General features: G+C 41.0%; 1 protein-coding gene across 1 annotated transcript in view; it reads left to right on the forward strand.

The window, feature by feature from the left end:
• The first annotated feature begins 2,227 nt into the window (after nt 1-2,227).
• tmem176l.3b (transmembrane protein 176l.3b) overlaps nt 2,228-13,292 on the forward strand; it is a 43,614-nt gene continuing 32,549 nt past the window's right edge. The window contains exon 1 of the mRNA XM_079591641.1: nt 2,228-2,271. Coding sequence (XP_079447767.1) covers nt 2,243-2,271 — 29 coding nt within the window. The 5' untranslated portion in view covers nt 2,228-2,242. The remainder of the gene's footprint in view (nt 2,272-13,292) is intronic.

The following is a 13,292-nucleotide window of genomic DNA, read 5'->3' on the forward strand; positions in this document are numbered from 1 at the left end:
GCCAAAAAGATATCTTGCTCAGCTTTTAAATAGTCTGGTTCAGTGTTTGCTGTAGGGTAGTCAGCTGTATGCTATCAGAGATCCTCTGAAACTCCTCCACCTCCCCCAGCTCCATCTGCCTAGATCTGATATGGGATTTATGTATGTCTATTTAGCAGCATGTCTGTATCTATTGACAGTAGCAAGTTCATAGCAGCTGCTGCATAACATTGCCATTCATTACGTAACATGCCAAAACTACTTTGAGAGTTGTCATGACTGAAATAATATTCTAATGAAACAGTGTAAAAACTAGTCGTTAAAGTCGTTGTTGAACTTTTTGAAATGTTGAACTTCTGCTTTTATAAAACGAAACTCATTCAATGCATTTTCTCATTTGTTACAGCAGATAATTCTGTCTGCAGCTTTTTTTTACAGCTTTTCAACCACTGGGCTACACAAGACAGCTTGAGGAAGGCATCATTAACCTGAGCTCGCACAGCCAATGGTCAATGACTGATTATACCAGAGGCAGCAGCCAGAATCGATATTCAGATCCTGAATGTAAAATCAGCACTTGTGTGAAAACAGGCCTTCCCTGTCCATGTCTTTGGCTTTGCAAAATGAACACTCCAGTGGTCTATGGTCTTCTGAAATGAGGAGACAAGTGGTTTATCAAAAAACAAGCAACAGATACTACAATCATTGTGTATGTACAATCTTAAAAATAAATGTTCTTTATTGGCATCAATGATTCCACGAAGAATCTTTTACATCCATGGAACACAAAACGTTCTTTAGTGGAAAGATTTTATTTAGATTATTAAAATATTCTTCATACTACTGTAAAAAAAAAATGGTTATTTTAAGAACTGTTCACTGAAAGGTTCTTTGAGGAAACCAAAAATGGTTTACATTTAACTACATAAAATAACTACAATAAAACAGTAACAAGCACAGTTTGTGTATTCTATATTTTATTTCTGATATATTATTTTAAAAAATTCCATTTTCCTTTTCAGATCATTCATCTAGTTCCTGGTAAATACTGCAGATGTCAGGATGGTCTCAGCATGAATGAGCACTTTACCTCCCCAAGCTGAGTGCTCACTAAAAACCGGCTCAATCATCATTTCCAGGTCATTTATATTTGGACCTATCAAAATGTGGTGATATCTGAGTGTCTGTTTTTCGAAGTATTTTATCCATTTCCACTGGTTTGTCCATTTTGCAGAGCGCTTGCAAACTAGATGGTCTTTATAGCATAGACACTGAAATCAGCCAATCACAGTAAAGTGCACTATGCCTTTCCTCACCTAAATTTAAACCTGTTTTCTTTCCGCTGATGTCCGCCCACATCATTCAACAATGAATGCAACTGATTTGAGCACAGTTTTCTAGATGTACCGTACAAAACAAATACAAAACAACATTTGTATTGCTCATTACTTTCGGTGAGAAATAGTGCAGACACTGGACAGGGATGAAACTTTCTAGTGTGTGTGTGTGTGTGTGTGTGTGTGTGTGTGTGTGTGTGTGTGTGTGTGTGTGTGTGTGTGTGTGTGTGTGTGTGTGTGTGTGTGTGTGTGTGTGTGTGTGTGTGTGTGTGTGTGTGTGACTCTTTCTGCAGGCTGCACCATTATATTATGCCAGTATACGCTGACAAGATTGTCGACTTTTGTGAGTCGATCATTGAAAAATTCACTTAAACGATTTGTTCAGAAACACTGATTGAATCAAGAATGAAAAAACCTCTTTGTTGCTCTAAAAACATCACCGCTTGATTTCGCTTTGACTTTTTTTGAAGCTAAAGGAGCTTGTGTCTAATGGTCCAAGTTACTCTTGTCCATTGAAATCAATACCACACTCACATTTTTACAATTTCTGAATATCAGCAGCACAGATGTGATTGCTGATCCTACTACAACAAAATCAGGTCCACTCTTTGCAAATAGCATTTAAAGATGGTTTTGAGGTGTGCGAGCAGATGCAGACACGCATATTGTGCTTAAAGGATACAAAAGGTCCCAACTACAGCAGAGCTTTCCAGACTGAGTATATGTTCAGTATGGACTTGACTGTCAATCTCTGCCCTCTCTCCAGCTCAATATGTGGTCTGATTACAGAGTTAATGGCATGCCAAAGTGGAGACTCAAGACTCATTACACAAGACTGGATGTTACATCTGAGAAAATGGAGGTGCCGAATGCTATTTTCCACAGCTCTCAGTGCTTTATGTGCCCAAGATTACTTTGACATTGGAATGAAAGGAATAAGTGGTAATAATTCAAGGTCAGTAAGATTTAACTTACATATTTATGACTTAATGAACCTAATGTGCAGGTTATTTATTAAAATTATGTGGGCTAGTGAAATTGGCACTGATTATGCCACAATTAAAAATAAATAACAAATGGTGTAATACATAATTGTTGCGACCTTATTTACTAATGTGCTTCTTGGCAGACATATTCACTGCTGCCTGTTGTATAAGCACTGTTTATCATCATGGATATATTTGGCTTAATAGACCTTCCATTAGGCAGGGTGGTGACATCAAGCCAGTGTTGAGTCGTTCTCAAAGCCATAAAGAGCCTATATGTAAAGCACTAAGCAGAGAATGGAAAATTGGGTTTGTTTGAAATGGCAGGGATGAGAAAATGTTAATTTTGTGGTGAATTATTCCTTTAAAACGGAATATTTTTCCAGATTTACTTATTTTACTTATATAAAACCAAGTATATACTGGATGGAGAAATATAAAAATAATCTTCTTTATATGGAAGTAAAACCCATTTCCTTTATTGTTAAATATATATATGATAAAGCAAAAACCATTACCACTTTTCACAATATTTTTTACTCCCATATTTGTTTTTCAAACAGTTTAACAACGTCTGGTTAAAAAATTCTTCTTTCTCCATTGACAACCATTACAAATTAGCTGTGTATTTTGACCAAATTTATTATTTTGCAAGAAACATTTTTCATTATATTTCTATTTATGATTCACCAGTACCAGATTCATGAAGCATGAAGATTCTTCAATCCAGTTAATTCCCAATAGATGAAATCAACTTTTGCTCTCGAGTTTTTTGTCCTTCTTTGCCTTAATATTGGATCCAAGTCATAGGTAAGGATTGCAAAAATCTAAACCAGAATATTTGAGGAATATCAATAGAGTGATAACTTGCAAGCACTACCATTTCAAATTTTAACTCAGATTTTTTTGTTATTGCTTACATAAAGCTATTCAAACAAGTCATAAAATATAACACCATAAGCATTAAATGAGTCTGTGAGCAGTTTTATGATGTTATCAGAGGAGTTCAGAGAGAACAGAGGTGCTGATATTCCTCCGGGTGCCGCCAGCGTCAGGAGCAATTACTGGTCCATGTGACAGGCAGTAAAGGGGCTTGAATGATCTTCAAATCTTCAATCTTCAAATCAACTCTTTTAAGTGAATATTTGATATGAATATGATATTGTGATCTTTAGACTTTGCGGTTGTTACTCTCAAATATTTACTAAATATAACATATAAATGTGACTTTGATTGCAAAATAACATCTGCATTTCTCACATCTCGCATTAGTAATAGAATTATTCTTCATCAAGTTTTTGCTTATCATAAATGCAGCTTAGCTTGATGAGTAAAAAGTTTATATAACATGAAATGTTCTTTGTTGTTTTTAGTACAAGAGACAGTTGAAATACATATATTAATATTCTCAACAACAACCGTTTTATTTGGAACCAAAGCAATTATATTGAAAGAACAATAGTTGTAGTTATTAAGGCCAAATTTTATACTTTTATACAAAACCAAATATTTTACTTTTATTCAAAGGCATCTGATAGAAAATGTGTATTTTTTTGTCCCTTAATTTTCTCTTCTAAAGTTGGCAACCCAGTGCACCACAACAGAAGATGTAAGTGCAATTCCAGGGTTACGAACTTGACATTTGAAGTAAAAACATGAAATGTTACACCTCAGAGAAAGTATTTGATAACAGTAGCTATATTGAACCATTTGTATGTACAATCCTAAACCCCTGCAGGTAGAGTCCAGACATCATTAAAAAAACATTACTTTTTTTGAGAACGTCACATTTTGTTAAAACTATTCTTTGTAGGGAATGGCACAATTCTGAAAACATAATAGCCAGGTGAAAATGGGGTGAAATAAAGTGAAAATGCAAGCACAGTAAAACTCACAAGAATCAAACATGGGCTAATTTGCCATAGACTGGAGTGAGACCAAACTCTCTCGAACATCTAAAAAAATAAAAAAACTCAAGTCTTTGGCCAATTAGAATCAATATAATGGGGATTATTTAATTTTTTTTTCATGAATTAAGACAACTTTTTGCAGTATCACACACATTTTATTCTGGATTTAATAAATAAACATGTCACTTTTTACCTCTTATACAGATGTCACATCTATCCGTTGCATAAATGACACTACATGTATGGGAAATTATATAAAATGCTTTATAACAGTTTGTTCCGGTCCTATAATTTGATTGGCTGAACAGCGTTCCATGGGGCAGTAATCCTTTTAATGGAGCCGTTTACATTTCCAAGGTCTGTACAAGCGTGTATTGAACAAGGCCAGTTTCTCTTTGGAGAGTTTGAAATGACGACAGCAGATTTCACAGCTCAAATGCACAGCATATTGTCCAGAAGAATGTCTTTCATCCTTCTGCGCAGATATATTTTTGTAAGATTAATCTCCATCTCAAGAAAGCGCATTCAACCACTGCTTTGCTGAATGGCAGTGCCAATAGTGAAAGAGCAGAATATATGATCATAATAAAAGATTCGTTTCACTTCAGTCCAGAACTGCTCGGCTGTGTTTTCCCATGCAACTGTGTCCAGGACAAGGCTTAACAATAAGGATTTTATTTTCTGCTTGCCCAATCAGGACAGTTTTTACAATTTTCAATTACAATTTTTTTGGCCATTCTTATTGTTGAGTCATGCAAGGCTCTCTACTGTTGATCAAGCTTTCCAAAGACTTTTGTGTATATGCACATGCTAGCCAGGGTTTGTTGTGTACAGGTGCTGGTCTTATAATTATAATATCATGAAAAATTTGATTTAATTCAGTAATTCCATTCAAAATGTGAAACTTGTATATTATATTCATTCATTATACACAGACTGATATAGTTCAAATGTTTATTTCTTTTCAGTTTGATGATTATAACTGACAACTAATGACAATCCCAAATTCAGTATCTCAGAAAATTAGAATATTACTTCTTAAGACCAATTTTTAGAAATGCTGGCCAACTGAAAAGTATGAACATGAAAAGTACGAGCATGTACAGCACTCAATATTTAGTTGCGGCTCCTTTTGTCTGAGTTACTGCAGCAATGCGGCGTGATGGAGTCGGTCAGTCTGTGGCGCTGCTCAGGTGTTATGAGAGCCCAGGTTGCTCTGATAGTGGCCTTCAGCTCTTCTGCATTGTTGGGTCTGACGTATCACATCTTCCTCTTCACAATACCCCGTAGATTTACTATAGGGTTAGGGTCAGGCGAGTTTGCTGGCCAATTAAGAACAGGGATACCATGGTCCTTAAACCAGGTACTGGTAGCTTTGGCACTGTGTGCAGGTGCCAAGTCATGTTGGAAAATGAAATCTGCATCTCCATAAAGTTGGTCGGAAGCATGAAGTGCTCTAAAACTTCCTGGTAGACGGCTGCGTTGACCTTGGACCTCAGAAAACACAGTGGACCAACACCAGCAGATTACATGGCAACCCAAACCATCACTGACTGTGGAAACTTTACACTGGACTTCAAGCAATGTGGATTCTGTGCCTCTCCTCTCTTCCTCCAGACTCTGGGACCGCGATTTCCAAATGAGATGCAAAATTTTCTCTCATCAGAAAAGAGGACTTTGGTCCACTGTGCTTTGGTCCACTGTGGCCATCTACCAGGACATTTCCAGAGCACTTCATGCTTCCTTCATTTTCCAGCAGGATTTGCACCTGCCCACACTGCCAAAATAACCAAAACCTGGTTCAATGACCATGGTATTACTGTGTAATTACTGTGTGATTTCATGTAATATTCTAATTTTCTGGGATTTTGTAAGCTGTAAGCCATAATCATCAAAATTATAACAAATAAAGGCTTGAAATATCTCACTTTGCATGTAATGAGTCTATATAATATATTAGTTTCACCTGTTAAGTTGAATTCTTGGAATAAATCAACTTTTTGATGATATTCTAATTATATGACCTGCACCTGTATACTTTTTTTTTTACTTCGAATGGGCTCAGTGTGGGAAGAGAACATTGCCGTTGCATACTGGTGGGAAGATGCTTATTATTTGCCTAACGAATTCAAGCAGGTTTGACATTCTCTGCAGCTGATACATGGAGATTTAGAACTGGATGCCATAGGTGGCCATGTTAAAGTCATTCATCTGTGGCAATCATTGCTATAGGTTGCTTTTTTTTCAACTCTTAATAATTGGCTCGGTTCATGGAAAAGCTTGCATGGGTTTGTTCTTTCCGTCTAGTTCACTCTATTTGCCACTTGAGCAATGGGCCGCAGCTTGTTGATTGGATCTGAGTACATCTGAAATAGGATCTCCGCGCTGTAGTTTCGATCCTTACCCCTTAGCTGGAAGTGTAATCTCATCTCTTCATATTAGTCAAGCACACCATTGAGACACACACTGACAGCTCACCATCTCATGTCAGAAACTTGGAGGATTTTAATGGTGCTTCTCCAGCATTAATCGCTGCATAGTTGCTGATGTAGAGTACTGTGTGAAAACCAAGCAAATGTTTGCTGGCTGTTTGTGCATCAGTGCTACATTTCATTCTTTATATCCTTTAGTTGCTCCTGTTGCATGTGTGGCCCAATTTCCTGCCTAATGAGGGCAGAACATTGAGTCCGTTGCTTTTTCACCGACAAGTTCTCCTAAATGATCTAGGGTCAAAACACTTGAATAGCAAGCAATGTGTGCTTCCATTTTTGGCTTGACTATCTTTATAGACAGGCCAATTATTTAATGTGGTTTCAGAAAATGAAAGCTTTAGCATAAGTTCTGCCGGGAAGACTCAATTGTTATGTCACTTATTACCTTCTCATCTATCCTATCATATTCTTATACTTATGGTATAAAAGATCGGTACTTACACACGTCTGAGTTCGCAGATGCTGATGCTTCCATTCACCTCCATCCTCCCCACTACCACCATCAAGACGGGTCTTTCCCTCCATCCTCTCCACCACCACCATCAAGACGGGTCTTTCCCTCCATCCTCTCCACCACCACCATCAAGACGGGTCTTTCCCTCCATCCTCTCCACCACCACCATCAAGACGGGTCTTTCTCTCCATCCTCTCCACCACCACCAGGATGGTCCCTTCCCTCCATGCACCCCACCACCACCAGTATGGTCCCTTCCCTCCATCCACCCCACCACCACCACCAGGATAGTCCCTTTCCTCCATCCACCCCACCACCACCACCAGTATGGTCCCTTCCCTCCATCCTCCCCACCACCACCACCAGTATGGTCCCTTCCCTCCATCAACCCCACCACCGCCAGCAGGATGGTCCCTTCCCTCCATCCACCCCACCACCACCACCAGTATGGTCCCTTCCCTCCATCCACCCCACCACCACCACCAGGATAGTCCCTTTCCTCCATCCACCCCACCACCACCACCAGTATGGTCCCTTCCCTCCATCCTCCCCACCACCACCACCAGTATGGTCCCTTCCCTCCATCCACCCCACCACCACCAGGATAGTCCCTTTCCTCCATCCACCCCACCACCACCACCAGTATGGTCCCTTCCCTCCATCCACCCCACCACCGCCAGCAGGATGGTCCCTTCCCTCCATCCACCCCACCACCACCACCAGTATGGTCCCTTCCCTCCATCCACCCCACCACCACCACCAGGATAGTCCCTTTCCTCCATCCACCCCACCACCACCACCAGTATGGTCCCTTCCCTCCATCCTCCCCACCACCACCACCAGTATGGTCCCTTCCCTCCATCCACCCCACCACCACCAGGATAGTCCCTTTCCTCCATCCACCCCACCACCACCACCAGTATGGTCCCTTCCCTCCATCCTCCCCACCACCACCACCAGTATGGTCCCTTCCCTCCATCCACCCCACCACCGCCAGCAGGATGGTCCCTTCCCTCCATCCACCAGGATAGTCCCTTCCCTCCATCCCCCCCACCACCACCACCAGTATGGTCCCTTCCCTCCATGCACCCCACCACCACCACCACCACCAGTATGGTCCCTTCCCTCCATCCACCCCACCACCACCACCAGGATGGTCCCTTCCCTCCATCCACCCCACCACCACCAGGATGGTCCCTTCCCTCCATCCTCCCCACCACCACCACCAGGATAGTCCCTTCCCTCCATCCCCCCAACCACCACCACCAGTATGGTCCCTTCCCTCCATGCACCCCACCACCACCACCAGGATAGTCCCTTCCCTCCATCCCCCCCCCCACCACCACCACCAATATGGTCCCTTTCCCTCCATCCACCCCACCACCACCACCAGGATGGTCCCTTTCCTTCCATCCATCCCACCACCACCACCAGTATGGTCCCTTCCCTCCATCCACCCCACCACCAGGATGGTCCCTTCCCTCCATCCACCCCACCACCACCACCACCAGGATGGTCCCTTCCCTCCACCCACCCCACCAACCACCACCAGTATGGTCCCTTCCCTCCATCCTCCCCACCACCACCACCACCACCACCAGTATGGTCCCTTCCCTCCATCCACCCCACCACCACCACCAGGATTGTCCCTTCCCTCCATCCACCCCACCACCACCACCAGGATTGTCCCTTCCCTGTTTTGTTTTTTTCTTGCTATGATTCTGGAGATTACAGTAATTTAATGTGCTTGAAAGGTGAATAATAAAAACAATTGATTAAATAATAAACAAATAACTTTTAAATAAAAACTAATTAAAACACTTGCTAAAAAACAACAACATCTTAGGTACTTCAAGTAAATATTTTATGTCAAAGGGGTTCAACTGAAAAAAGCTTGGAAATCCCATGCTTTAGGCCACATTTTTATGGTGTCATGGTGACATGCCAAGAATGCACTACAAACCTGAATATTGTCAGTTTGTGCATATTTAAAGACTCTTGGGGCCTATTAGTTTTGTCACTTCATGCGTTTAAATTGCTATCTGATTTGTTAAAACTGTTCTATTTACACTTGGCCGCATAAACGTGTCTTCGCAAACCGAATATAAACCTTCAATTAATGCACTATGTGCCAATTTAGAGGTTATGTAACCAAAAGCAACAGATATGCACTGCATTTTATTTATTATCAGATCAAAGAGATTGCAATAGGAGAGAAAGCATCATCAGCACTCAAATATGAGAATTTAGCATCCACCACTTTTTAATGAAGATGACAATGTGTTGAGCCCCAGGACGCAATGTGTCATTTGCTAAAGAAAGATTCTCATCTCTGTCGGGCCCTATCTGTGGAGATGCCTGTTCCAGTAGCACTGTGGTATCTGGCTACTGGGAGCCAGTGTAACACTCTCTCACATCTTTATTTTTTTACCGTTTTTGGAGGAATAAAATTGATATATGTGGCTTCAACATCCATATATGCATTCACACTTGTCCAGTTGCATCTAAAATGTGTCTTAAACCTCCTCCTGAAGTGGTTTCTTGATTTGAATGCCTCATTTATAAAATGCACGTACGGTCGGATTTGATCCTAAATTTTTTGTCAAAAGCAAGGAACAAATAAGGCATGCATGCAGAGACCTGAAAATGTTCTTATGTGTAGATCAACTGAAGAGTATGTACAAACTTTTTAGTGCTAAATATACAAGTAATTGAATATATTTAACATTGTGTATGAAAATGTAAAGATAAATAGCCACATCACCCTGTAGCCCAAGACTGGTTGCACACTGAAGATAGGCAGGGTTGAGCCTGATCAGTACCTGGATAGGAGACCTCCTGGGAAAACTGGGTTGGTGTTAGTGAGGCCAGCAGGAGGCGCTCACCCTGTGGTCTGTCGGATGAGACTTTAAACCGAGGTCCTGACTCTCTGTGGTCATTAAAAATCCCATGGCACTTCTTGTAAAGATTAGGGGTGTAACCCCAGGGTCCTGGACAGATTCCCTCCATTGGCTCTTGTCAATCATGGCCTCGTAATAATCCCCATCCTTTGAAGTGGCTCTATCACTCTCTCTCCTCTCTCCACCTATAGCTGGTGTGTGTGTGAGCGCACTGGTGCAGTCATATCAACTATCATATCAGTCCCGAACTTCTACTGAAGCATAAAGAGATATGTGTCGCCATTCTGTAGGTGGAGTTGATACGCTTGTACACATTGGCAATTTATTAGGAGAGATACATTTAGGAATATTTTTGTGCATATCAACATTTTATGAATGTAAATTTAGGATTGTTCTATGCATATCTTTGTAAATGAGGCCCTTGATATTTTCATGATGAGATATGTATATCCACGTTGCTAGAACCGAAATAGGCCCATAGTTCCTTGAGTTGCATCATGTGGTTACAACTGATATTAACTGTTCCATTCTACCCACACAATAATAATAAAATTAAAAAATCTTTCGTTTTTTTTTATTTCCTTTAATCATTAGCGTTTCTCCATTTTTTCTTTAAATGGGTGACGTGTTGCCAAACTAAAATTTGGGTTCCATTGCGTCGAGTCTTTGGCGTTGCTCGAGGCAGAAGTTGAAAACTTTTAAACTTTTTAAGCGCCAATGCAGGCGTCAGCCAATCAGATCGCCTATGCAAATTCCCTAGATTAGATATGCTAGCCAATTGCGTTCATGCAACACCGGAAAATTAATGCGATTGGCTGTTGTCACTATGATAGTCGAGTCAGTACCAAGACACGCCCTCCGTCAAGCGTTGACGCTGATGCCCCGTGTGAATGCAGCGTTACGGGTTTGGAAAGACATGAGGGAGAGTAATTAATGACAGAATTTTTTCATTTTCCATTTCATTTCCTGCATGTCTCCTCTCTGACTGACTGTCCTTGCTGGAGCGTTCATGCAATCCAATGTTGACCTCACTGAAGAGCGTCATTGATGTTCTGGTGGATTAAGTGCAGTGATAGGAATAAATAAGTGGAAGATGATAAAGGAAAGAGAGCGGCTCAATACCCACAACTAGACTGTTAATCGAAAAAGTTATATAAATGCAATGCATGCTCAATAAAACCATGACATACTGTAGGAGCATATGACCTCTTGAAAGACATGGCAGGTTGATTACGGACATATTTAACATTTGATGAGATGAATTGTGTTCTATACACAGGATGTCTTTAGGTAATTATTCATATGTATTTGTAGATGACTTTGATGATGGGTGTCATAGTGACAAGACATGAGCTGGAGTATGAGAGGATCTGTAAAAAAAAAAAAAAAATCTTCTTTTGTTTATTATTACCTAAAATTACCCTGAAAGTGTCTAAATGAAGAATAGCTCCAGCATCTTTTCACCTACTCTCTAATTCTTTCTGATTTCCACAGTCCAGCATGCAGACATGTTTCTTAATGAGGGTGTTTGCTGACTTAGTATAAAGTGTGAGTCTTTACTTTTATCTATTCAGATAGCCCGTTTTCCTTATAAAACCATACTGTGTTGATGACCTAAAAATGAACCAAAGAGGGGAAACCGGTGTCCTCTAGATCAAAAAACTGTAACATCCAAACTCAAAAGACTGCTTTCTTTTAACATGTTTCACTAGAGTCCATCTCTAATGCCAACAAATGCATACTTTCACTCATAAAACACATAATTTCCCTGATAATTTCGCTGGTTGTTGAAGTCGACATGCAATCAAAATTGACCCCATTTACTTTAACGCATTACTAGTCCTGTGGTGAACAAGTTAATACACAGAAAAAATAAATAGTTTGCTGTGGTAATCTTTAATCAAAATCTGAAAAATTACTTCTGGTCTTGATTGGCGTTCCTTTCCTGTCAGTTTGACGGCGTGGGTTGAAAACGCTTAACCACTCTCCTCAAACTGTTAGCCTGCTATGAGCGAAAGAGATGGAGAGGAGGAGCGCTGGAGTAAAACCCTGCCCTCTGTTCAATATTCCCTTTCACTTAAAATACGTCACAACACTGGAGAAAAGTCGTTTGCAACTATTGTCTGGCCCTGACTTTTTGTTCTACCAGAAAGACTCGGGAGATAAATTGATATAACAGCGCATATTTATTAACAGCCCAGCAAGCATGAATTTATAAAGTTCTTTGGCGTAGGCCCCGTCCTTAGAGAGCAATGCGAGGGTAGCGGAATCTGCATATCCTGCCTGAAGACAAAGGAGGTTAAGGAAGGTTAGGGACCATCCTGGTGGTGGTGGGGAGGATGAAGGGGAAGGTACCATCTTGGTGGTGGTTGGGGAGGATGGAGGTACTTGGCAGCGTCAGCATCTGCGAACTCAGACGAATGTAAGTACCGATCTTTTATACTGTGAGTGTTAGCACATGATTGGTTAGAAGAGAAGTAATACGTGGCACGCTGATTGAGTCTTCCTGGCAGAACCTACGCTAAAGCTGTCATTTCTGAGGATGTTTACAGTCTATTGAGCAGCATATTTGGCCATCAGATAACAGGGAATGTTCTTAGTGTCACGGGTCTGTCTATGAAGGAGGACCCAAATGCAGAACGAGTGTTAACATGTTTATTGACAAACAGTAGACAGATGACAAGATGTGGTGGGTGAGGTGAACAGTCCAGACAATAGGCAGGGATGAGACAATGATAGCCGTTGTAACTAGCCGAGCAGCAGTTGTAACTAGCACAAGATGGCTGTAGGCTGGAGAGTAGTAATGGCAGAGCAGAATGAGACCTGAGAATACCAGCAATAGCCAGACAGGAACTTCAAGTACAACAGCAAGGCACTCAGGGATCTCAGGCTCAGCACCAGGCTTGCTCCAAAGCAAAGAGTGTAAGCAGCCAGGGACGCTCTGCTAGCAGGACAGAGACATCTAGCCTCATATGGATATCTATGGTGGTACAAGGAAACAAGGAGGCAGGAACAGAAGAGCACATGGCCAACACAAACAAAACCATATGTTCAAGCACAACACAAACATAGAGACATGAAACAAAGACAACACAGATAAAGCTGACAGGGGCAGAACCCTGACACTAGAACTTTGGCTAATGTTCTGGCAAAGGTCTCTCAAAGTTATGAACAAAAGTTTTTTCCAGTAACATAAACAGAATGTTCTTTCAAATGTATCTGGTCTTTAATCAG

Source organism: Phoxinus phoxinus (assembly GCF_949152265.1).
Source record: "Phoxinus phoxinus genome assembly, chromosome: 2".
Classification (NCBI taxonomy): Eukaryota; Metazoa; Chordata; class Actinopteri; order Cypriniformes; family Leuciscidae; genus Phoxinus; species Phoxinus phoxinus.